The 27,697-nt window shown below is 41.1% G+C and overlaps 1 protein-coding gene across 8 annotated transcripts in view; it reads right to left on the bottom strand.

The window, feature by feature from the left end:
• Positions 1-27,697, bottom strand: part of LOC117362265 (interleukin-1 receptor type 1-like) — a 104,494-nt gene that overhangs the window by 47,613 nt on the left and 29,184 nt on the right. For 5 of the 8 annotated variants that reach the window (XM_033948403.1, XM_033948405.1, XM_033948402.1 and 2 more), the window contains 6 exons: positions 24,731-24,800; positions 23,043-23,295; positions 14,806-14,989; positions 12,025-12,193; positions 9,632-9,697; positions 27-153 (listed from right to left, as the gene is read on the bottom strand). In XM_033948403.1, coding sequence (XP_033804294.1) covers positions 27-153; positions 9,632-9,697; positions 12,025-12,193; positions 14,806-14,989; positions 23,043-23,295; positions 24,731-24,800 — 869 coding nt within the window. The remainder of the gene's footprint in view (positions 1-26; positions 154-9,631; positions 9,698-12,024; positions 12,194-14,805; positions 14,990-23,042; positions 23,296-24,730; positions 24,801-27,697) is intronic. The other 3 variants (XM_033948409.1, XM_033948410.1, XM_033948408.1) reach the window with 1 other exon arrangement.

Below are 27,697 nucleotides of genomic sequence, written 5' to 3'. Positions count from 1 at the left end.
GCATTTTAATTTCAAAATATACTTACATCGGCATTCCTGTCACAATTCTGCTGCTGTTATAATAGTCTTTTGCGAACATATCATTGACATTCCAAGATAATGTAAAATCAGCTGCACTGTATAAGGCACTGCAAACCAAACTGACCTGACAACCTATCAAAAAAAAAGGAAAAAAATAAATCTAATTAGTCTGACCTCAGTGATTAATTAAAGAAGTCACTGTCTTCCTCTGGTAAAATCATACTAGCTTGGATTCAGCAATGTCAAACAAATCTATTTACTTTCCTATATTGGGTGACCATAAGCTAAGCATCTGATGTCAAATACTAGGAAATGACCATTTTTGAAAAGAAGAAAAACATTTTTCTGGTTTGAAAATGGCCATTTTATCTATGGATATTTGAACATTTTTCCCAAAACATCTAAACTTGGATTTAGACATCATATAGAAAATGCCCCTCCATGTGAATTGAATGCTGTATAGTACACTTCTTATTCTAACCCATAAAGTTTTCTATTCATATCTGGCATTATCGATTATACTTTACACGGCCACTCGTGCATTGTGTTCCATATATTCGAATTGGTTAGCTCTACCTATCCCAAAATTTGCATGCCATGAATTAACCCACAATTCTGCTTTTTTTCTGTCTTGCCCCAAAACTATGGAATGACCTTCTCCCATTGATTCGTGCTGAACTATCATTTCTCAAACTTAAAACTCTGTTAAAAACCCCATTACTTTACCTTGGCAATTTCATGAAGATTTGCAATGGATGACTGAATGACCAAAATATGCACAAAAGCCTTAAGCTACAACATTTATCTCTATCCCTTGCAGTTCAAGGTATCATCAGCATTCCACACTCTTATTCAAAAACAGCAAGTATGTTAAGCCCATCAGCCAAAAGCCTAGACTTGAACTGCAAGGGATAGAGATAAGTGCTATAGCTTAAGGCTTATGTGCATATTTTATACTAGCACTCATCCAATCACAGTTCTAACACACTAGCGGGAAGTAATTTTATGGTCACTCCCAAGTACCTCTGTTAGGCCTCCTCCAGCTTAAGAAAGTAAGGCTGGAATGTAGTGTTTAGCTCTGAGGAAGTTTTTTTAAATACATTTTAAAATTATAAAATAATTTATTACTAAATTAAAAATTATTTGATTATGAAATTATAAAACTGATAGGGAGTTATAAAATTAACAAAAAAACATAGGGAGGAGGAGGTTTTTGAGCCAATGAGGTAGCTCATGAAATGAGTGGATTCTTAAAAAATGCCGAACCGTTTTCTAAAAGCACATCAGCTTTTGGTGATAAAAATAAGTGACTGGTCCAGGGGGTGCCGGTCAGTGTCAGAGACTGCTAGAAAGCCTGTGGTGGAATGCACCGGGGAGGGGCCTGAGGCTCTGATTGGCCCAAGTTGTTTAAGGCCCCTCAGGTAAGTGAATAATTAAATACCTCTACAAAAATGTTCAGCGGTGAGTACGCCTTTCAGCGCTATAGAAAAAATAAATAGTAGTAATATTTGGGAAAAGGGGACAATGTCTAGAATGCAGTATATAGCAATGCCCATAGCATGGGAAATAAAGTTTTGGATCTAGAGGCTGTGATTTAGTGGTGATCACAGAAATGTGGTTCAGGAAGAACCATAACTGGGATACAGTTATATCGGGTTATAATCTGTTCAAGAAAGACATGGAAAGAAGAAAAGGAGGGGGAGTGGTGTTATATTTTAAAGATCATATTAAAGTCACACAATTGCATACAGAGTAAGGAAGAGGTCAATCTGGAAAGAGGGAATGGAAAATGTTTTTACATTGGTGTTATATATAGGCCTCCTTCATTGGACAAAGATTTAATTGAATACATTCAAAATATAACTGTAAAAAGGGGAAGTATTACTAATAGGCAATTTGAAATATCCCAGATGTTGATTGGAATATCCCAATTGCGGGGCCTCCTACAAATAGGGAAAAATCTACTAGTACTACTATTTATCATTTCTGCAGTGCTGCTAGAGGTATTGGACAGAAAATAAAGGGAAGGGTTAAATGGCCATTTTTCTTGATAGAGGAGGGTAAATAGTGGAGTGCCACAGGGATCTGTATTGGGACCAGTGCTATGTAACATTTATAAATGATCTGGAAATTGGAACTAAACTGTTAAAAGTTGTGAAAGGAAATGCGGACTGTGAAAATTTGCAGATAGACCTTAGGAAACTGTACGAATAAGCATCCAAATGGCAGACGAAATTTAATACAGACAAATACAAAGTGGCGCACATTGGGAAGAATAACCCAAATCATAGTTACCGGACACTAGGGTTCACCTTAGGGGGTCAGTGCCCAAGAAAAAGATCTAGGTGTCATCATAGATAATACACTAGAACCTTCTGCTCAATGTACAGAGGCAGCCAAAAAAGCAAACAAGATGCTAGGAATTACTAGAAAAGGGATGGTAAATAAGACTAAGGGCTCCTTTTACTAAAGTGCGCTAGCGGTTTTAGCGCATGCGCTAAACGCTAACGCCTCCATAGAGCTTGCATTAGTATTTTTCATTTAGCGTGTGGTTAGCGCACGATAAAAACACTAGCGCACCTTAGTTAAAGGAGCCCCAAGAATGTTATAATGCCTCTGTATTGCTCCATGGTATGACCTCACCCTGAGTATTGTGTACAACTCTGGTCACCGTATCTCAAAAAAAGATATAGCAAAATTAGAAAAGATTCAAAGAAGAGTGACCAAGATGATAAAGGAGATGGAACTCCTTTCGTATGAGGAAAGACTAAAGAGGTTAGGCACTTCAGCAAGGAAAATAGACAGCTGAGGGGAGACATGATTGAAATTTACAAAATCCTGAGTGGTGTAGAAGTGAATCAATTTTTTACTCCACCAAAAATTACAAAGACTAGGGAACACTTGATGAAGTTAGAGAGAAATACTTTAAAATCCTATAGGAGGAAATATTTTTTCACTAAGAGAATAATTAAGCCCTGGAACATTTTGCCAGGGGATGTGGTACGAGTGGTTAACGTAGCTAGTTTTACAAAAGGTTTGGATAAGTTCCTGGAAGATAAGTCCATAATCTGCTATTGAGACAGACATAGGGGAAGCCACTGCTTGCCCTGGGATCAGTAGCTTGGAATATTGCTACTATTTGGGATTTTGCCAGGTACTTGTGACCTGGATTGGCCAGTGTAGAAATAGGATATTGGGCTAAATGGATCAATGGTCTGATCCAATATGGCTATTTTTATGTTCTTATATATACAGCGTTGTACATTAACATGTAAGAGACAATCCCTGCTCAATAGAGCTTAGAATCTAATTAAAACAGATAAACAGGAGTTAGGGAATTTCTCACAGACGGAATGATAAAACGGACAGGGGTACTTTACAAGTGTGTAGGAGTTAGGAGTTACAAGAGGCCTAAAAAAAGGGGGGGAGGCTTTTACTCTAGATTTGAATAGATGCGAGATGGAGCTTGACGTGCTGGCCCAGGAAGTCTGTTCCAGGCTTACGGTGTAGCAAGATAGAAGGGACAGAGTATGGAGTTGGCAGTAGAATAAAAGGGCACAGACAAGAGAGACTTACCCGATGAAGTTCCTGGGGAGGAGTATAAGGAGAGTTGAGAGAAGAGATACTAAGGAGCTGCAAAGTAAATGCACTTGTAAGTCAACAAGAGGAGTCTGAACTGTATGCAGACATGGACAGGGAGCCAATGAACTGACATGAGGAGCAGGATAATGTGAGCATAGCAACACTGGCAGAATAAAAGTCATGCAGCAGAATTTTGAACAGATTGAAGGAGAGTTCCTGAATTCCAGCAGTTAGTAATGGAACCCAAGTTGAATGGACTTAGTGCTTACGAATGGGGAGAGTGTTTCTGATGTTATGGTGTGTGATCATATGGCATCCAGTGATACTATATGGTGTGGTTTAATATTAAGACAGGTTTAGAGAGGGTTCATTCAAAAGTAAAGATTCTAGACTTAAAAAAAAATCTTAACTTTGTTCAGGAGGGGGATTATGTCAAGGAGTTGTTGTATGAATGGGAACATCTGGAAGAAGTAGCAAAGCAGGGGGCAAAACTAAAAGGGGCTATTGTAAGGGCAAAAAACCATTTTGTAAGTAAAGTAAGAAAAAGTAAAAGCAAAAGATGGCTGCTTTGGTTCTCAAAATTAGTAACTGAAAAGGAAAAAGAGGTTAGCCATCTTAAGTTACAAAAGATTGCAGAGAGAGGAAGACAGGCAACAATATCTGGAAAAGTTAAGAGAAGCTGGTAAAGTAATCAGGAAAACAAAGATAGAACTAGAAGAAAAAATAGCCAACACAGTAAAATGGGGATGTAGCACTTTTTAGATATATTAGTGAAGAAGGAAATGCAAAAGTGACATAGTGAGATTTAAAGGTGAAAAGGAGGAACATGTAAAATCTAATAAAGATAAAGGGCCGGGAGCAGGACTGCATAATTCAAACACAAATAAAAATTAAGATGTGGTAGATTCTGAACAATTTTCAGATGACTGTGTTAGGGAGGAGCTAGCTAAATTAAAAAGGTGGACAAGGTGATGGGGCCAGATTGCATACATCCAAAGGTACTGAAGGAGCTTAAGGAAGTTCTGGCAGCTCTCCACAAAAGCAGAAGTAAAGAAGAGGTAGAGAACTACAAGCCGGTAAATCTGACTTCTGTAGTAAGAAAAATCATAGAAATGCTTTTAAAACAGAATAGTGAAGTTTCTGGAATCCAATGAATTACAGGGCTTGAGGCAACATGGTTTCACTAGAGGTAGGATTTGTCAGACAAATCTGATCAATTTCTTTGAGAGCTGGATAGAGGGAGAGCGCTAAATGTGGTGTATTTAGATTTTAGCAAAGTCTTTGACACTGTTCCACACAGGTGTCTGATAAATAAACAAAGTGCCCTCGGTACAGGCACCAAAATGATGAACTGAGTTAGGAACTGGTTGAGTGGAAGGCGACAAAGGGTAGTACTAAATGGAGCTCACTCTGAGGAAAGGGATGTTACCATGGTATGCCATAAGGTTCAGTTCTTAGGCCTGTTCTTAACATTTTTGTACGTGATATTGCTAAGGGCTGTCTGTAAGATTTGCCACTTTGTGGATGATACCAAAATCTGCAATAGGGCAGACACCCCCTGATGGCATGGATAACATGAGGAAGGACCCAATGAAGCTTGAAGAATGGTCTGGAATTTGGCAACTCAAATTTAATGCTAAGAAATACAGGGTAATGCATTTGGGCTGCAAAAACCCAAGGGAATGGTGCAGTTTAGGGGGGGAAGAACTTTTGTGTAGAAAGAGGAGCAGGACTTGGGTGTGACAGTATGTGATGATCTTAAGGTGGCCAAACAGGTAGAAAAGGTGATAGCAAAAGCTAGGAGGATGCTTGAGTGCACAGGAATGGCTAGTAGGAAAGAGATAATAATGTCCCTGTGTAAGACTTTGGCGAGACCTCATTTAGAATATTGTGTACAATTCTGGAGACCACACCTTCAAAAAGATATAAAAAGGATGAAGACGGTCCATAGTAAGGCTACTAAAATGGTCAATGGTCTTATCATAAAGTGTATGAAAACAGACTTAAATATCTCAATATGTACACTTCAGTGGAAAGGCATGAGGGTAAAAATGCTAGACCTTTAAACATCTACTGTACGTGGCTTTAAAATACAACTTATTTCTATAATAATGAGGGTGCATAGGATGAAGGTAAAAAAGGGATGAACTAAGAAGTAACCTCAGAAAATACTTTACACAGAAAGGGTAGTGAATGCATGGAATGGCCTCCTGGTGGAAGTGGTGGCAATGAAAATATCTGAATTAAAGAAAGCTTGGGATAAGTACATTGGATCTCTAAGGGAGAGGAAGGAATATTAAATAGCATAGATAGGCAGACTAGATAGGCCATATGGTCTTTATTTGCCTTCATTTTTCTATGCTCCTATGGTCTTTTATTATTTATATCATTATACTCTGGCTTGGATGCTGTGGATTTAGAAGTGGGATGCAGAATGCAAAGCTCTGACAATCCCCAGTGGCCCTCATTGTTCACATTCAAAACAACCAAACTTGTGGTTTCAGCTTTGGCTGAAACAAGGCAATGAATTTCAGCTACAGTTTCAGTTTCAGCCAAACCTTAAAAAAAAACAACAATTTGGGTCAGCCTCTATTCATAGGGAGATAAGACTTCAGCTTTGCCTTGCCTTTTCCCCATACTCACAGGGCCAGATTCTGTAAATGGTGCCTACAAATTAGGTATCTATTAGTGTGGCGCTTTAGTGAGGTTCTATACAAGTTAGGCACACTTTATAGAATCATGCTTAAATTAGCTTAGGCACTGATGGGCATCCTAACACTAGGTGCACCCTGTTTATGCCAGGGCTTTCTTGGCTTAAATGAGTGCGCTTAAGTCCAAAACAGGCATCTACAGGCAAAACTTGTCCACAATCTGCCCCCTCATCATGCCTTGGATTAGGCCCCTACCTAAAAGTAGTAGGTGCTTAACATCCAATTAAATGCAATTTATGTCAATTAAAAGATGCTGATTAAGCCTATTAAACAATTTAAGCTAGGCACCTACATCAGCTAGGCACCATTTATAGAATCAGGGCCACAATCTTTAACTTGGACCAAAAATGGAACTTTCAGCACTACAGACTCCTTCCAGACTCCATTGATCCTGGAAGAAAATATTATGAACAGTATAAAAAACTGAACGCAAAACTATAGGACCTGATGAGATTAATTCCAGGATACTGAGGAAACTCAGAGGAGTCCTGGTGGGTCCTCTTAAAGATTTATTTAATAAATCCTTAGAGAAGGGAGAAGTTCCACAGGATTAGAGAAGAGCAAATGTGGTCCTTTTTCACAAAAATGGTAACAGAGAAGTGGAAAACTACAGGCCAGTAAAAGAAATGGAAGCACTGTTGACAGAAAGGATCGTGAACTTTCTAGAATCCAGTGAAATGCAAAATCTGAGACAACATGGTTTTGTCTTTTTTTTAATTCTTTATTTATTGAGTTTGAAATAACATACAAGTATTTCAACTTGAACAGGAAAAACCAAAAAGAAAAGAGTTAATAATTAACTATCTCAAGGAAACAGATTCTATCCTTCTTAGACCTCAACAATCTATAGAGGGAATGGTCTTAGACAAGGAACCAAATTATTAGGAAGAAAATAAGAGAGAAAACTAAAGGCTTAACGGTGGCTCCTACAATCAATTATTACTTCCTTTTATGTTCTGGCGATCTACTTTAAGTCCAGAAAAGACCTCAAATGGTCAGGAACAAAAAAAGTATATTTTATCCCTGCATATTTAATGAGGCACTTGCATGGATACATCAATTGAAAAGTCGCTCCAATCTCTTTAGTTTCTTAACTCATGACAAGGAAACGTTTTCTTCTTTCCTGAGTTTCTTTATTCACATCAGGGAATATCCATAATCGCTGGCCAAAAAATGGAATTTGTGATTTACGGAAATAAAAGTTTTAAAACAGAATTTAAATCTTCCTGAAAAATAAAAGAAACAAGCAGAGTAGCTCTGTCTTCAATTGTAGCTATTGTTGATTCCAAAATCTCTGAGATATTTCCCAAGTCCATTGTAATATGTTGTGTTTCATTCTCCATTCCTGGCTTGCTCCCTGGCTTTTTTGAAGCAGGCAAATAATGGGCTCCTTTTACGAAGCCATGTTAGCAACTTTATCGCACGTGACTTTTTATCGCGTGCTAGCCGAAAAACTACCGCCTGCTCAAGAGGCGGTAGCGGCTAGTGCGGCCGGAAAATTAGCACGCGCTATTACGCGCGTTAAACCGCTAATGCAGCTTCGTAAAAGGAGCCCAATAAACCTTATTTAAAGGGGGTATAGCCTCAGGAGCGAAGCCAAGATTTTGTATTAGATATTTTCTGAACAATTCTACTGCAGAAATTTCCACAGACCTTGGGAAATTTAACAGTCTGAGATTAAGCCTTCTGTTAAAATTTTCTATTTGCTCCATTTTTCTGTGTATCATTAATTTGTCTTTAACCAAAGTATCTACTGCTGATTTTAAAGTAGTTGTCTTCATTTAGGGCACTAAATTTAGGGCTCCTTTTACAAAGGTGCGTTAGCGTGTTTAACGCATGCATGCTAGCCAAAAAATACCGCCTGCTTAAAAGGAGGCGGTAGTGGGTAGCGCTATTCCACGCGTTAAGGCCCTAACGCACCTCTGTAAAAGGAGCCCTTAATCTCATTATCGGACTTAGGGCTCTTTTTACAAAGGTGCGCTAGCGGTATGCCGCAAGCGCTAGCCGCTACCGCCTCCTTTTAAGCAGGTGGTAATTTTTCAGCTAGCGTGTGCTAAAAACGCTAGCCCACCTTTGTAAAAGAAGCCCTTAGAGCAGGGGTGTCCAATGTCGGTCCTCGAGGGCCGCAATCCAGTCGCGCCAGCTCTCCTTCTGTCACTTCCGGGTCCCATGCCTAGAAAATGACGTCAGAGGGAGAGCTGACAGCGAGTTGGTGATGTTGCTCGCACCAGGTATGTTAACGATTGTAAGGGGAAAGGGAAGGGGAGCGCAAGGCAGAAGGGGGCAAGGAAGGTGCACCATGGCCCCGGGCGCCTGTCACCCTTGCTATGCCAGTGCTACCATCTCCTCAGAAATGAAATAAAAACATGAAAGATAAAAATCAATTGCAATGATTTACTTCAAATAGCAAATGTATTCACCTCTTTTCCCCATAATACAAAATTTACCGCCTCTTTTACAAAGCCACACTAGCGGCTGCCGCTTGGCAAAAGCCTCAAAAGGCTAGATTCACAAAGCAAATGGATTGTGTACCGATCGGTTTGCCACCTCTTTACGAGCAAATTTCCCTCCGGCCCGATTCACTTACCTCTCTGCCGACCAACCTCCGATCCGCGCATGCAAATGAGGGCAACGGCATGCAAAGTAGACAGGGACGCAATTCACAAATCAAAACCCTGCAACACCGACTGGGCTGACCAATCACAAATAAGCGACTGCTGAGGACCAGTCACTCAAGCCCTTTCCGACTGCCCTGCTCTCTGCCCTGTCAGCCCCGAACTCTCCTGCAGGCCCAGATTGCCTGCCTGCCCCAACTCTCCCACCCTGCCCCACAGTGCAAGCCCATCGTTTTAACCCACGGGCCCTAAGTGGGTTAAAACAACAGGCTCCAAAAGTTTAAAAAAATCTCTGACGGGCCCGGAGGTCCAGCGCATGCGCAGACCATCTACAGATGGTTTGCGCATGCACTGGGATCGTTATCGAACGATCTGGGCAGGCAGAGGGGGGCATTCCTCCGATCACCCCCATCTGCATATTGGGACTTTGAGAATTCATCGGACCTGCCCGCATCGGGCAGGTTCGTGAATCTAGCCCAAAGTCCTTTAAATTCCTATGGGCTTCGAGGCAGTTACCACAGCGCAGCTTTGTAAAAGAAGGGTGTTAGTAAAGTAATAATCTTTAGTTTCAAAATAAAATGCATTAACTCCTCTGGAGCATTCCAGCCAGCAAGCAGTATTCTAGACAAGTCTTTATCCCTTTTCAGTTTAAAACATTGGTACAATAAAACATGGGAAAAAAATAATTGCAGAATCTCTTACCAAGCTCTACTTCAATTGAGTTGTTTTTAGGGAAAATAATTACTGCTGGTTTCCTCTTTCTGTAGACTTAAAAAAAATAATAATAAAGCATAAAAAATTAAGAATTAGATTGAAATTACAGTATGTGAAGTCAAAGCAACTATTTAAGAATTTCCTTCTTCATACATTTTACCTATTTGAATAGGTCAAGATGAAAAAAAATTAAAAACATTTTAATAATTAATAGATGCTAACAATGTACTAGCAAAAATGTTCCCTAAATATTATTTACATCCATTTAAGAAATCCACACTCACAAAGATAAAGGGGCCCATTTACCAATATGTATTAAGCACCTAAAATATGGTTTTACAGTGCAATAACTGTTAGTGCACAACTGCATTAATAGGTTTTGCAGCTGGTATTTTAGCAGTTGCCATGTGGTAAAGTGCATATTAACCCCTTAAATTCCATAGAAAGTGGTAAAAATTGCACATGCAATTTAATTGAACAAGCCAATTAGCACCAATAATTGTCATTTTAACAAGCAGTTATTGGTACTACTTAAATTAAATTACAAGTTATGTGCATATATTTAGGCACAGCATCCGGGTCATGGGCGGATCAGGGGTGTTACATTAAGCTACGTGTGCAATTATAGAATAAGGGCATCCATGTCTAAATTTAGATGCAGGCGTTTGCACTGCATTTTCGTTGGTGCAAATAGCTGTACCTAAATTTAGTCATGGTTCCTGGGCATAACAACTATTCTATAAAGCGTGCCTAACTTTAAGTTTATAGAATAATGCTTTTTTTGTGCTGATTTTATGGGCACCATATATAGAATTTATCCCCAAGTGCTTTTTGTGTTAGGGTGCTGGTTATGGGTTTCCCGGCATTTTGCAGGTAGCACGTAGGAAATACCATGCACTAACCGGCAGTTCTGCAGTTAGTATGAGCTCTAACTCTGATTCTTATTACCACAGACTACCTGGAATTTTAACACAGGGCCTGTAAAACAAAATGTAGAGACTACCGCCAATACTTGCTGCATTAAATTTGCAAGCAAAACCAAAAAAGCAGATCAGTCCAAACAAAGTCCAATTTATTAATATCAATGACTCAACGTGGCTACGTTTTGCCCCCAGATTGCATTAGGGGTAGTGACTGCAGGGGAAGGCAACAAGAAATAAACCCCCGCTAATCAACACACAAACAACCCAAAATCCCATGAAGCACCAGCGGCAGTGGTCCTGAGCTGCAAGTCCCCTTCCCTCCCTCAAGCTCTGAAGCACTAGAAGCTGTGGCAGTCCTGAGCCATGAATACCACCTCCCTCCCTCAAAACCCAAGCCCAGAAGCAGCTGAGATGGGAACCCCCCTCCTTCCCCGAAGCACCAGCATGACAGTGGTTTTAAACCGCAAATCCCCACTCCATCAAGCCCCCAAGCTCCAAAGCAGCTGAACCAGGAATCCCCCTCCCTCCCACCCACCCTGAAGCACCAGCGCAGCAGCATTGCTGAGCCACAAAACCCCCCTCCCTCATGTGGCAGAAGCAGGCAGTGGTCCTGGGCCGTGAACCCCCTGCTCCCTCCCTCCCTTACCCAAAGAGCAGCCGGTCAGCAGGTGGCAGTCTCAAAACAGGCTGCTTGCGACCAGTTCCAGTAGGGCCTTTCTTCTGATGTGTCAGTGTGTCGGAGAAAAGACCCTGCTAGGGCTAGCCGTGGACAGCCTGTTTTGAGGCTGGCTCCTACTGACTGGCTTTGCTTTAGGTAAGGGAGGGAGTGAGAGGGTTCGCGGCTCAGGATGGCCACCTGCTTCTGCCGTTTTGGGGCTCAAGGGAGGGAAGAAGGCTTTGCCGCTCAGGACCGCCGCTGCGCTGGTGTTTCAGGATGGGAGGGGGGACTTTCAATCAACCAGAAAAACAGTTATCTGGTATCCACCAATCCCTGTGGGTACAGAATAATTGAGATTCTACTGTAATTGGACCTTAATAATCAGTTATCGGTGCAAACTGGCTTTAATTTAAATTTTATACGTGTAAATTTAGGCACCTGGATCCACATGTAAATTTACATGTGGCTCCAAAAAGGAAGTACAGCCCTATAGGAGGGTCATAAGTGGATCAGGTATGTTGCTCCAATTTATGCATGCTGTTAAGGACTAAGGGGATCGATGCCTAACTTAGGCATGAGGATTTACACCGGACTTCAGTGGTGCAAATCCCTGTGGTTAAAGCGCTTAGGCTGGATCACAGCATAAGCACTATAAATGGTGCCTAACTTAAGAGCACTGTTTACAGAATAGTGCTTAGTGCTATTTTCCGTTGATACCAATTTTTGGAATTTGGTCCTATGTGTTTAGTCTCTAAGATAACTCCTTTGAAATAAATATTTGAAAAAATGATGATATTTACCATTCACAGTCCAGCCAATAGCGCGTGAAATGTTATACAGTTTCTCATCATATGCATATGTTACTTCACAGGTGTAGTTCCCTTCATCATCTTTAGTCATGTTTTCTATAGTGAGGTCAAAGCCTATAGCTGTAAACTTTGAACGACTAGTATCCAGGGGTTTACACTCCTAAAAAAAATAAATTAGTATGATGTCAAATTTCTTATTTTGTGTCCTGCCTCGTTTTCCATATGGCATGCAATTCCACTTTAATACGGCCACTTGAACTTAAAGGAGAACAATCTTCTATTCAGGCGACGATAATATGCACAATTCAAGACAAGAGGAAATTTAAAATACAAGTGCCCCCAGAACAATGGTTTTGAACAGAGATTCACAAGAAGTTTGTAAGAATCTGTCTTCTCAATTAGGTATTTTAATTTTTTCAGCATTTGTAGATATCTTCTCTGTGACAGGAAAACAGCAGAATTTGCATATTCTCTTGCTCTGAATGAAACTGGCAGTTCTGAACTTGTCACTTAAGTAAAACTAAAAAAAAAAAACAACCCTTCAAAAGTAATTTAAATGGGTCACAAAAAAAAAAACCCTGAGCGGTGACTATCAGTCAACTTATTTAAATTTTTTAAAAAGCACTCCACAATGTCTGCTCAGCATTGAGAAACAATTCTGATTACATATGTAGAGCTCACAAGGTAGTTCACATCCTGTGGCTTTCAAACACTGTGACAGGGACATGGATAGTTCAAAATACATTTATGCTTGTTGGGTAATTTGCTCATGTTTTTGTTATGCTTGAAATTTTGACTACATGGTGCATTTTAAAGATGATTTCTGATGCTTTTGTGCTCCTTAAAAAAAAAAAAAAGAAAAACCCCTTAAACTTTTCTTTCATTAAGTAGGTTTTTGAAATCATCTAGCTTTACTGGAGTGATCTTAGATGCATTAACATATTTCTGTCTATCCCAATTAGATTGCAAGCTCTTCTGAGCAGGGGCCATTTATTACATGTTAAATATACAGCGTTGCATTTTCATGCTATGAAGCAGAGACATAGGGCTCCTTTTACTAAGATGTGCTAGTGTTTTTAGTGCGTGCGGTATTGCCACACGCAATAACCCTGCACTACACGCCATGAACTAACGCCAGCTGAATGCTGGCATTAGCGTCTAGAGTGCGCTAAAACTGCTAGCGCAGCTTAGTAAAAGGAGCCCGTAGTGAAGCTACTGAATTTTTATATGTGATTGAACACTGGAAATGTCAATATCAGACTTAAGATATAGTACGGAGATCCCTTACTTGGACATTCTTAAATGGGTCAGTTTTTTCATGAGGAATCTTTAACTGAGTGGTATAAATAACCAATATGCAACAGATGTCAGTAATCCACTCACGTGAAACGGTCAATATTCAATAAAATGTTAACCATTCTTATTGAACCTATTATTTAGTCATATTTTTGAGCATATTAGTTTATGCAGGAAAAGGCATTCTTTGCCAGCGTAGATGTAATCAATGTACATACTCCATCCTTCAATCACTGGCCAAAAACCTGCTTAGTGCATTTTTACTATTCATATTTTACTTACAATGTTTTTGTCCTTTTTTTCTTTTATTTTAAACTTGTGACTAATTCACTCCACAGTGAACATCTGAATAAAGACCACTTCACAGTTTGAAAAAAACTAACAGAAATTTACTTATCTTTAGTCTTTTTAATTCTTTCATAAATTTCATGTACTCTGTGCCGTCTCAGACTAACGGGGCCAGAACCGGAGCTTTCCCATGCTCATGCCAGAGCCTTTTTCTTTAACTTCCCCAAACCAGACTGCATTTCTCTCATCCTGCTCTCAAGCTGACCACCACTATGCCTACAAAAGCTCAGCACCTACTATTTCCTCTTTCCCCCAGCAGATTCCACAGCTTATCCCCTCCAATCCAATCACCATTACTTTCTCTGCTGGCCCAAATTAGTCCCCAGGGGTCCTAGAATGTATCAATATAAGAAAACCTGATGGATAACAACTGGAATCAGCAGTGGATAGCTGAGCAGACGTGAAAGCTCCTACTCAGCTATCCACTGCTGATTCGAGTTTTTATCCAGTTGTTATCCATCAGGTTTTCTTGTATTGATACATTCTAGGACCCCTGAGGAAGAAGTGTTTCTTCGAAACACGGACCGTGTAGGCTCCGGTTTTGTCAGTCCTTTTGGATATAAACTGTTTCATGATTTTATTTTTATGAGTGTTTATTAAAGACTTGGCATCCTGTACACCATCACTGCAGTTTTTGGTTTTATTCTTTGACTCGATATTTCACTGCAGTTTTTTTGGATTCTTTGTTTGTTGCTGCCTTCCAAATTACTCCCCATCATTTTCCTGTAAGCTGCTTAGTAATATGTGGGGTATATATATTTAAAACAAATAATCATTTCTCACTTGTCTCTCACTCAAGCCTTGTCCCCCTCCTCTTCCTTTCCGTGTCTGGAGCTACCACTAGTATTTCCAGACCTCCTTCATACCCACAGCGATTGCTGCTGTCTTTCAGCTTAGCTCACACAAGCCAATACTGCCTCCTCTTTGCAGCCTTGTAGGCCAGCGCTACAGAAATGATAAATAGTAGTAATACGACAAAACAAAGTTGAAAACCACCAACACCTTGAAAACCTTTTTTTTTCTTCAACTGTAATAATCAAACTAATTTTAATATTTGACTAAAAAGACAATAGTGTGGGAGCTCAAATATAAATATACCATAGTGGAAAGAGATACATCTGCTTTTACCTTGTACCACCGTACTTGTACGCTGTTTTTATCTACATAATCCGACAGGTCAGCACAAACCATTTTCCCACTGGTTCCTACGGGGTCGCTTTGCAAATACATTATACTCTTATTATAACACAAACCGTTGTCGTTCTGGAAAACTATTACTTCTGCAAGTTTTTTAAAACAGTTTGTTGAATTCCTGTATTGAAAATAAAGCAATTTATAGAATTTAAAATCAGGAAAAGATTTTGTAAAAACAAACAAAGAAACAAAACATTCCAAATGGAGAGTGTGTGGTGCTAGTCACAGCCTCAGCATCCTGAAGTTGTGGGTTCAAATCCCATACTGCTCCTTGTGATCCTGGGCAAGTCACTTAATCCCCCATTGCCCCAGGTACATTAGATAGAGTGTGAGCCCACCAGGAAAGATAGGGAAAAATGCTTGCATACCTGAATGTAAATCACATGGAAGGGCATAATCAAAAAAAGGTCTAAGTCCCCTTTTGGCCTAAGGCCCTAAACCAGGGGTGTCAAAGTCCCTCCTTGAGGGCCGCAATCCAGTCGGGTTTTCAGGATTTCCCCAACGAATATGCATTGAAAGCAGTGCATGCACATAGATCTCATGCATATTCATGGGGGAAATCCTGAAAACCCGACGGGATTCCGACCCTCAGAGACCAGAGTTGCCCACCTCTGGTCTAGGTTAGCATCCGGTCACCAATCAATTGCTATATCACAGGGGTGTCAAAGTCCCTCCTTAAGGGCCGCAATCCAGTCGGGTTTTCAGGATTTTCCCAACGAATATACATTGAAAGCAGGGCATGCAAATAGTTCTCATGCATATTCATTGGGGAAATCCTGAAAACCCGACTGGATTGCAGCCCTCCAGGAGGGACTTTGACACCCCTGCCCTAAACGTTGAAAGCAGAAGCAGGGAAAATGTCCATTCTCAAAAAAAACATCCAAAAGGAGGTTTTTTAAAATAATGGCCTGCCTCCACATTCAGCTGTTTAAACGCCCAGACTACCACTTCGTCTACACTAACAACAAATAATCAACCAAAAAAAAAAGCCTAAGTCCCAAACACCCAACAAGAGCTTTTATGCGAAGGAGGAGCTAGTCCTTCGCCTAAAAGCTGGATTCTGTAACTGGTGTCTGTCAAAAAGAACACCAGTTAGAGAATCCACCTTTCTTCAGCAACGATCGCAGCAGGAGAGATAAGCCATCTCTCCTGCCAATGTCCACCTCTCCCCCCCTATACGATCGGGGCAGGAGGGAGCCCAAGCCCTCCTGCCCCAGTGACAACCCACCTGCCCAACAACGATCGGGGCAGGAGGCAGCCCAAGCCCTCCTGCCTCAGCGACTACCCACCCACCCGACAACAATCCGGACAGGAGGGATCCCAGGCCCTCCTGCCCTCGGCACATCTCCCTCCCAAGATCACCCCCGATCGAAACCCCCACCAACCTCACAACCCCCCCGACCCTTTGACACCCCTCCCATATACATTACATTTGAGATTTCTATTCCACCATTACCTTGCAGTTCAAGGCGGACCTGAAAAACAGTTGACTGGACATACGGATCTAAGCCTGTCCGTCTGGCAAGCCTGTCATCTGTCAAATGGCAGGCCTGCCAGATGGACAGGCTTGGGACCCGTCCGTCCAACTGTTTTTCAGGTACGGGGTGGGGGTGGTGTTGCGGGGTCGGTGGGGGAAGGGTGTCGTGGGGTCGGAGGGGGGGGTGAACGTAGGTTCAGGGAGCGATCATGAGAGGAGGGTGCGCCGAGGGCAGAAGGGCTTGGGATCCCTCCTGCCCATATCTTAGTGGGGGTGGGGAATAGGGGGTTTTGCTGGGCCAGGAGGGCTTGGGCTCCCTCCTGCCCAGATCATTGTCGGGCGGGTGGGTAGTTGCTGGGGCAGGAAGGCTTGGGCTCCCTCCTGCCCGATCCGATCAGGGGGGAGGGGTGGATCACGGCAGGAGAGATGGCTCATCTCTCCTGCCGTGATAGTGATCCCAAGTGCCGCATTTGGCGGCACTTGGTGGTATCGCTATTGCGGCAAGGGAGATGAACCATCTCTCCTGCTGGGATCGTTGGTGGTGGTGGTAGGCAGGTTGCCAGGGCCGCTGAGCTTATCGCGGTAGTGCGATCAGCTCAGCGGCCCCTTTTTCGGCACTTATACCTGTTTTGACTTGGTCTAAGTCAAAACGTATAAGTGCCGACTAGGCAACCTGCCTAAATCTTTGGTTATACCTGCTGTACGACTAAGTATAGGTCGGCCCACCTCCCGCCCTTTCCCCTCCTCTAAAAACGCCTCTTTTCGCTCTATGCGTTTAGAGGCAGGGGAAAGGCCTAAGCTGGTTTTAGATATATCTAAAACTAACTTTGGTTATGGGTACTTGGACGATCAAGCTTTTTGATCATCCCAAGTACCCATTTAGGTCACTTTTTAGATGTTTTTTGTTTTGATTATGAGCCCCTTAGGTTATAAGTGGTATATAAATACGTAAAAATATATATATTTATAAATATATACCAGTATAAAACTAAGATAAAACAAAGAGCGGAGACAGCCAAAGGATGAAAACGTGAACACAGGTCAAAATCTTTATTGAAAAACTGGCAATGGTTCAGTGTTTGAGCCATTGTCTATTTTTGTAGATTCCTGCAGCCATTTGTACCTAAAAAAAAAGTCCTACTTTAGAAACTCAAGTCATATAAATAATATTCTAGATTAGTGGTTCCCAACCCTGTCCTGATCACCAGGCCAATCGGGTTTTTGGGATAGTCCTAATGAATATGCATGGAGCAAATTTGCATGCCTGTCACTTCCATTATATGTAAATCTCTCTCAAGCATATTCATTAGGGCTAGCCTGAAAACCCAATTGGTCTGGTGGTCCTCCAGGACAGGGTTGGGAACCACTGTTCTAAATTAATTTGATGTTGACATTTCAGATTATATATTGGTTACCTTTGATACTGACTCCTTATATACAAATATTCCACAACATGAAGCTATAAATATTATCAAAGAATGCTCTCTCTCAAAGGATATAACATCTCAGGATTACCAGTTCATTTCATTGTGACACTAGTATCCATTGCTTTAACAAAAAATTATTTTTGTTCACAAAATCAATTTTTTTCAACAAAATCAAGGGCACCGCTAAGGGACACTCTATGGCCCCAGACATTGCTAACTTATATTTAGCATGGTTTGGGAAATAATTTTTAAGCTGTCATTCTTTTAGGAACGAGACCAACATGTGGAAATGCTATATTTTCATGCTATGAAGCGGAGACATACGGACTCTTTTACAAAGCCGCGCTAGCGGCTGCGCTAACGGCCCCGAAGCCCATAGAGATTTAAAGGGCTTTGGGGCTATTGCTACGCAGCTTTGTAAAAGAGGCCGACAGTGAAGCTACTGGATTTTTATACGTGATTAACAGTAGGAATGCCAATGTCAGGCTTAAGATACACTATAATAAGGAGATCCTTTATGGGTCAGTTTTTTCATGCCAGAGCCTACTTTTTCTCTAACTTCCCTAAGCCAGACCACTTTTCTCTCGTCCTGCTCTCAAGCAGACCCCTACAATGCCTAAAAAAGCTCAGCACCTACTAATTCCAGCAGATTCCATAGCTTATCCCCTCCAGGCCAATCACCATTACTTTCTCTTCTGGACCAAGTTAGTCCCCATCATTTTCGTGTAAGTTGCTTAGTATTAAGGTGGGGTATAAATTTTTTAAACAAATAAACATTTTTCACTTGTCTGTCACTCAAGCCTGGCCTCATCATTCTCTCTTATCCTCCTCCCCCCTTCTATGTCTAGAGCTACCACTAATATTTCCAGATTGTCTCCACCTCCTTCATACCTACACCGATAGCCGTTGCCTTCCAACTCTCTTTGCAGCCTTGTATGCCAATGCCTTATCTATCCAGTCCAAGCAGGCTAGTTCTGATTTATCCCCTCTTCCTGCATGCAGACTACCACCACTATCACATTAAAAAGCCTTTGCATTACAAACAAAAGATGGTCAAGCCATACTTGTATATCTTCTACAAACTTCAAAATACTCTTAGGGGTGCATATATCTCCAAATCGAAAACCTCTACTCTACATTTTCCATCTGCAGCACAAAGAAGGAGTTCCAGAAGAACTCCCTTTACTCCTCTTCCCTTTACTTCTACTCCTACAAAAGAAATACTGGGACTCTACCCTTCTCCTTTTCAGAACAAAAGCATAGATGGTATTTGTAAATTCTTTCTAATCCAGTGGTTCTCATTCCATTCCTCAGGACACACCTAGCCAGTCAGGTTTTCAGGATACTCACAAGGAATAAGAAACATAAAATGGAGGTAATGCATTCAAATTTACCTTACATATATTCTTTATGGATATCCTGAAAACCTAACTGCCTGAGTGCATCCTAAGGATTGGGATGAGAACCTATGTTCTAACATTGGGTCTGTTAGTTTTTAATACAGTTGATGTGGATATTTTTCTTAAAATTGCTTGAAAAAATAAAGGAAGGTCAAGAACACTGTGTTCCGTCCAGCTTATTTTGTTGTTGGATTGCTCCTTTTTCTGTAGAACATTGAGTCTTCCCGTTTTTGCTTCTAAACAAAACAGAATACTGGAATGAAATTATAAAGGAGTGAAAATGCCAGTCTCTCCACCCTGTGGTTTAAATATAAAGGGTAACCTTTGAATTTTGTTAAGTAACAGCTAATGGTTAGAAATATTATCACATCTGATTGATTTTATATTATCACATCTGATTTTATTCTATTCTTCTCAAACCTACAGAATGTTTCCATTTTAAGCCACCTCTCTCTATTTCACATAAGACAGACACACACACATATAGGAGGAAATTCTAATAATGGCGTCTAAGTTAATTAACAAACGCTGTTTAAAATGGTGAATAAACAGCACTGTTAAAGCACCTAACAGCACCTACATAATTTGAGCTGGAATGACATCTATGTAGGCAATTTAGGCTGCCAAATGCCACTATAGGCATGGCTAACGCTGGCCTAAAGCGCCTACATAGGCACAATTCACAACAAAGATAGGCACCGTAAATATAGGACTGGAAAACCACGGCCTACATTTTCAGCATCTATCTTTCATGGAGCATTGATTCTCTATAGTATGCCATCACGTGATTGATACATGATCAGCAGCTGCTTTTTAAGCAGCTGCCAGTATCAGTGCACTATAGAGAGTCCGGGCCATATTGTATAGATAAATAAATAGTGGTTAAAAAGAATTTCATGAGCCATATTCCATGTGTTTTAAGAAAAAAAGTGGGGAAGGTATAATCATATGTAAAATGTAAAGCAAAGTCGCTTACCTATAAAAAGTTTTCTCCATAGACAGCAGGATAAATCACACATGAGTGAAAGTCACCTGACCATAATGAAATGGAATATTTCTCTCAGAGCTCAGAAACTACCAGAAAAAAAGCTCTGAAGTCTGTATGTTTTTTCTATGTACCTCACTAAATATAAGAATAAACTCTCAAGAAGGTGGGAGGGACTGTCTGTCCAACTTACCTTGCTGTCCATGGAGAACACCTATTACAGCTAAGCAAATTTGCTTTTTTCCATTGGCAAGCAAGATTAAATCAGTCCCACAGATAGGTTCAATAAGGTACACTGGTACCACAAAAGCCCTTGCAGAGCAGACTTTCATCAGATGGACAATGCCACTATTTTAGTCTTAAGCAACCCAGAGCAAATTAAAAAGCTTTCTTTTTAAGGATGCATTTGATAGTTAGAAAGCCTGATTAGGAGCCTCATTTCAATTCCACTTCATTAACTTCTCTGAAGTACATTGCTCTCTCCCTTCCTATTGTTTTTTTCCCCATAAGTATCTTATTTACTATCAACAATTTGTATTTCTCTTCCCATCCTTTCCTTTTGTTTTAATATGTTTGTAAGGTTAGTCTTTAATGTGTTTTGCATGGTTGAGTTTTTAACCGTTTGTTTTGTTGCCCCCTAAAAATTTGTAATTTTATTGATGTGTACATCGTTTAGAATTTTGAATAAGCAATCAATCAAATTTATAATAAACTTGAAACTTGAACTAACAGGTTCTTTAAAACTTCTGGTCTTACTGTACTGTCTTTTCTAGATTAATGATTCTGTCAATGCGACGTAAAGGTATACAATGAGGACCAAGTGGCATCCTTGCAAATTTCATCTAAGGAAATGTTTTAATAAATGCATTATAGACTGTGACATGGCTTTGTGGGTGACCAATCAGTGACCATTAGTCAGTAATTAATGTTAATTGGCACTCATTTGAGTTTACGCATGATCTGCCCCGCACCCTATAGCACACAACTCAGAAGGGAATGTGGCCATGGGAGGGGCACGGGCAGGTCAGGGATGTTGCATAAAATGAGGTATGATGTTACAGAATGCGCCATCAGTTGCATACCAGCATTTACATCAGGTTTCAGCAAGCATAAGTGCTCGTGAGAACCAGCTAAACTAATATCCTATAAAGAGTGATCCGAGCCCTTTACAGAATACCAGTTTAAAGTGAATCTTCCCAGCACTTAAATTTGGGCTCCATTTATAGAATTCCCCCTTATCTGGATAGTGCTTCTAAAAATCCTTTAAGAATGCCTCTGCGTGCACATTCACTTTTTATTGCAGTTTCTGAGGTCTGAAAGAACTACTCCATCCCAGCTCTAGATATCACCACCCATTTTTGTGGCTGCTACATTCTACTCATGAGTATCGTGCTTTGCTTAGGAATAAGAACAAACACCACGAATGCAGTAGGATAAAAACTAGCACTAGGTCAGTCTATCCCACTTGAAAAGGCCGTCACTTTACTCTAAACGACTAAAGGGCCAGATTCTGGAACCGATGCTGGAATCGGCCAGCGCCTAGAAAACCAGCACCAGTCGCATGTCAATCAAGCACCGGCAACGGTTGAGGAACTGTGGCCAGGTCAAACGGAGGCGTCAGAAATGTAGGCCAGGGTTTTGAAGGCCTGCATTTCCAGCGCCTATGTTTCACATGAATCGCATTAACGGAGGTGCCTACAAGTGCATAAGGTCATTTTCAGTGTTAACCATGCCTCCGTCAATCTTAGGCGCCGGCAGGCACCTCCGTAGATGAGATTCTGACGGTGGAAATGTAAGTGCTGGAAGGCGCCTATTTTTTTAAATGTGATTTTAATTGCTTTTAAACGATGCAGTCAATTACTGTGCCACTTAAAGGCAATTAAACCAATTAAGTTAGGCAGCAGTAGGGCGCCCACTGCCACCTATCTTCTGGCGCCACTTCCAGAATCAGGGCCTAAATTCCTCTTCACAACATTCATCATTCCATGTCACATAATTAATTCATTCAGCAAGATGGCCTTTATGCATATTGCTCGAATTGAGCAGCATCTGAACAACTTTACTTAAGAATACTGGACATTAACAGCAAGAACTAGAGTTTTCTATTCTGCTCAACTGCAACCACACCACCATTGTTTCTAGTAAGTACCGCGCCACCATACTCCTCTTCCTTCTCTGAATAATTCTTACCACCTTGACCATATGTCCCAATACAGGTAATCATCAACTTACGACCTATCCAAGTTTCGACTGTTCGACCTTACGACACGACTTCCACTCTCCGAAGAAAGAAAATGTTGTTAACAGATTGCTTTAAGATGATTAAAATATCATTACCCAGTCTAATATTCTTGCCTTAATTTAACATAGGCCAACTTATGTCCTGATCCACTTACGACCTAGCAGTCGGAACCAACTGCGGTCCTAAGTCGACGACTACCTGTATAATGTCACCTTTCTCATCCTACTCTACCTCTGAACATTCCTTGCTAAGTTTACCCACCATCACATTCACACCATTCAAGTTTAAAGTTTTTAATGGAATTTGATATAGTGCACGGGGAGCAGGCCGTCTAAGCTGTCTACCACTATCAAAAGCTCCTCTCCTACATCATTATCTCGTCTTTGCAGTTTGTGATATTTTTAATGATATTTTAGGCTAATGCGGTATATAAACATTTATGTTACAGTATGTTATGTTATGTTTTCCTACAACCCTCTTTCCAATCCATGTTGGCCTCTTCCTGCACCAATTAAGAGCCAGTGATACTATGCTATTGTCTATACCTGCTTAGTACAACCTTTCATAATGCTGTCCCTTATGTATTTTCCTTGTGAAAAAATGTAGCTTAAGCAGTATATTTTTGTTTAAGGATTCTTACCATACAACACATTGGTAATAGCCCGAGTCTTCTAATCTTGCAGGGATAAATTTCAGCATGCGCCCATCCTGATAGACTCTGGCATGTCTCTCAGTGGTTACATGAGCTGTACTTCCGTTTTTAGACCATGTAAAATTATAATTCACTTCTCCATTAAAATCCAACCAATAGCAGAGAGGACAAGACACAAAACCAGGCTGACCATCAACTATGTATGACCGGTGAAATTCCACACCACAATCATGGCAATCCTCTACATAAAGGGGTGAAAAAAAGGAAAGTAAGCCTCATGAATGCACAAATGTTCATAAGATAAATTCGGGCAATTTTATAACTGGATGCCACAATTTAGATACCGTATACTGAGTGCTAATTTTATATCAGCATCTGGGCACCAACAGACCATTATAGAATACGAGCATTAGTCAGTATCAGCACACATACAGAGCGAGACCAGAAGGCTTTGAGCATGTGCAAATGCTCAAAACCAGTCCAGCCCAGCCCAGACCAGAAGAGGGAGGATCTCCGACGCACCGCCCAGCCCAGGCCGTGCCAGAAGAGGGAGGATCTTCGGGCACCGGCACTGGTGCGAAGTCGGGGTAAAGGAAATGTCATTGACGTGCTCGGGGGGGGGGGGAAGTAGGATCGTGGTGGAGGGGGGGTCAACGCGAGTGGGGGGAGGATGCCGGTTCGCAGGGGGGGGGAAGCCAGATTGCGGGAAGGGGTTTGGAGCAGCGTCGGATTCTTCAAGGGGGGGGGGAATGGATCAGCGCCGGTAGCCTCGGGGTGGGGGGAGGGAGGAGGTGGAACCAATCAAAGCGAGTTTCCCTTACTTCCTATGGGGAAACTTGCTTTGATATACGAGCAATTTGGTTTACGAGCATGCTTCTGGAACGAATTATGCTCGTAAACCAAGGTTCCACTGTATTTCTATTTTTAGTTTGTGATTATTTCATATTGGACGAGGGTGTATCTCTGTTCTGTGTGTATGAAAAGAACAGTTTTCAGTTGGCATTGACTACAGGATCAATTGACTGTACGGGATCTGGCTTGTTTAGTTTTACAATGTATGTGTTGGTGTTCTAGTGCTCACTGCAGTGTTTAAGATGCTGCTTTTTCCTAGGTACACTCTTGTTGTGCGATATGTGGATTGTTACTAAAAATCATATTTTTCATAAAGATGGGGGGAGGGTCAAAAAATGATGGGCCCCAGGTGCCACATAGCCTAGGTACGCCACTGCCACTTATTCTTCATGACAACGCTAGCTCACACATAGGGAATGTTGAACATTGAAAAACTACGCGAATACGGCGAGGAGGTGTTAACTCATGCTCCCTACAGTCCAGACATGAGTCCACCAGACTTTGACCTTTTTCCAAAGTTGAAACAACCTATGCGTGGACATCATTTTGCATCTCTGGAAGAGCTTTCTTCCACCGTTACCCAAGCCATTTGGCAACTGAACAAAAGCTTGTTAGTAAATCTAGCCCTAAATCACTTTAGATTTATAACAGGTACAAAACAATGTTCTCTAAATTGCAAATACATTCATAAGTGCACAAAAATACATTTTATAGTGGACAGTAAATATTTCCCATAACTAAACATTAAAAATGCACAGATTTAAAGTAAGAGAGTGTGAGTGTGTGTTTAGTCTATCATTGAGAAATATATTTGTTCAACTTACCTGCACAGATAGAAGCAAGACATTCAAAAATTATGCAAATGGGAAACAATAATGCAGGCTTCATATTTTTCTACAAAGGAAAAGAGAAAAAAAAAAAATCTTGTAAATTTTCCTGCCTCTCTCCCCATTTTGGTTCACATTTATCCAGTCAGATTACAGATCTCTTCTGCATCTGATCCACAATGGATCCCTAAGATTTACAGAAGCACATGTTTGGGTACAGCAGAAGAGTGAATTTTTAAATGGTGCATACAACAAACACATAAGAGACAATTCGATTAAAGTGGTGCATCAAAAAACACCATAAAGCACCTCCCCCACCTCCCGCCCTTACCTCTAAGTAGATGACCTGAGGGACGCGGATTCCCTCCTCCCAGCTGGTCTGCGTCATCCAAAATGGGCCTTCCCCTCCCCGATGTTATTGTGTTTTTTGTGTGTATTTTCTGCGCATGTGCCCATTTGTTATCACTAGTGATGGGCACATGTAAATTTAGCGAATCTTCACTGCTGTCTGCCGACCTCATTTGAATGATCGATTTTTTGAGAATGTCTCGCTTTTTTCAATTCACCATCAAAACGGCTGCGTTAGCAGACCATCGCTTTTTAACGCGTTTTATTTTAGAATCCTGGCCTCAATGTGCTCTATGTACTTCAGTGCTGCAGGTCTCATAGTGCACTGGAATAGTGTTATCAGTAGGACTGCATTTCTAAAGTAGGCTCTGAAAACTAAAGCTGTTTATTGGGTATTTTGCATGCTCTTTTAGATTCTTTAATTTGTCAATTTGTATTTCTTATCTTTTCATTACTTTTTATTCTTTAATTATTGAGGGTTGTATTTTTATTTAAAATTTGTAATCATGATTAATCATGTGATTATAGGTACTGTACATTATTTAATTTTGTTCCCTTTGCAGCTTCTTGTGAATCTGAGCAATGGAGGGTTAAGTGAGTTGCCCAGAGTCACGAGGAGCTGAGTGAAGAAAAAAAAAGTAAACATACCTTTAATCACGTGATTAAAATTTTAATGAAAATACAGCCCTAGATCAGAAATTCAGGACTGGCTCAGAATCTACCTCTTGGAACTCAGTAAATTGGTAGATATCCAGCTCTATACATTAAGCTACCCTATTTGAAGCATATACTTGATCCCAAGTTCACACCCAGAGCAAAACTCAACACTTCCCCCTATATATTTTACCTCTCCAGAATATTTAGGAAACAGAGCAAGGAAAATAAATGTGACTTGGGGGAGAGAGGGGAAGTTGAATCTTGCATTTTCAACATTACCATTTCTTAGTTTATGTTAAAATCACATATATTCACTAGTTCTGAAAATTCTGATGTTGCCATTTTGGCTGTCTCCTTGAGACTCCTGCCGCTACCAATCTTAGAAACATAAAAACATGATGGCAGATAAAGGCCAAATGGCCCATCCACAGTAAACATTATCTCTTCCTTTCTCTAAGAGATGCCACGTGACTATCTCAGGCTTTCTTGAAATCAGATACAGTCTCTGTCTCCACCACCTATACCGGGAGACTATTCCACGCATCTACCACCCTTTCTGTAAAAAAGTATTTCCTTAGGTTTCTTTTGATCCTATCACCTCTTAACTTCATCCTATGCCCTCTCATTCCAGAGCTTATAGAAATAGGTTATTGGTTTCTTGGGTCAGCATAGATGTCCTGTGGTTTAACATTCATAATCAGGTGGTCAATGTTCAGCCATTTTATTGTTCAATGGTCTTTTGAACAACAAATTGCAGTACAGTGGTGCCTCGCATAACGGACGCCTCGCACAGCGAACGCTGCGCATAACGAACTTTTTGTCTTGCTCCCTATAACGAACTTCGTTTCACACAACGAAGTCGCCCGAGGGGCCCGGGGGGGGGGGGGCGGAACTACTCTCGCCGAAGCCGGGAACAGCAGCACCCTCCTGTCTGAATGCAGTGTTCCATCATCTCCCTCCACCTTACCTTAGATGCCGAGTTTTCCGGCTTTCTTTTTCGGCCAGCAACACACTTTCAAAGAGCAGCACATGCGCGCATGCTCTGTTGTTCAATCTTCTCCTCTGACGCAACCGGAAACCGGAAGTTGCAGGAGAAGAGAACATTGATCAACTTCAGCAGCTGCGCGTGCACAGCTTTTTGAAAGCGTGCGGCTGGGTGAAAAAGAAAGCTGGCAAACTCTGCATATAAGGTGAGGTGGAGGGAGGGAAATGTAGGGCTGCAGAACGAATTATTTTCTTTTACATGTATTCTTATGGGAAAACAGGGCTGCAGAACGAATTATTTTGTTTTACATGTATTCTTATGGGAAAACGCGTTTCACACAACGAACGTTTCACATAACAAACTTGCTCCTGGAACGGATTAAGTTCGTTGTGTGAGGCACCACTGTATATAACTCTTTGGAATCCAAATTTTATCTCTTCTATCCTACAACTAGACATATTACAGTCAGCTGTCCTCTCCTTTTTACTTCAAAATTCCTTTTTACCATATGAATGTTAATTAATATGTATAACTGCTGTACTTTGCAGTAGTTGCCATCATCATTCCAGTTACCGTATTTTTTTTTCTCTATAAGATGCACATTTTCTTCCCTCAAAAAGTGGGTGGAAAGAAGGGTGCGTCTTATGGAACGAATACCCAACCACCCCCCCCCCCCCTCCAGCACTGCTCCGTGAATGCCTTTAAAGCTGCAGGGAATGAAAGGATAATTACAGAGGGTGTAGCAGAGGGCGGTGTAACTTCATTCATACCTAGAACAGGAGGAGCCAAAGCGAATGCATCCACACCAGCTCTCCTTATAAGAAGGGGAAGGGAAAGGAGGTAAAGCGGGAGCTGTAAGCTTTGCCTGCAGGAAGAGGAAGGGCACGGTGGCAAGTATTTCCATCTGCAGGAGGAAGTATGGGCAGAGCAATAGTAGTAAGGAGAGGGAACGGCAAGGTTTTTTTTCCTTCTAT

Source organism: Geotrypetes seraphini, chromosome 6, assembly GCF_902459505.1.
Source record: "Geotrypetes seraphini chromosome 6, aGeoSer1.1, whole genome shotgun sequence".
NCBI lineage: Eukaryota > Metazoa > Chordata > Amphibia > Gymnophiona > Dermophiidae > Geotrypetes > Geotrypetes seraphini.
Note: the sequence above shows the minus strand (reverse complement) of the source record. Positions and strands in the feature narration are given on the sequence as shown.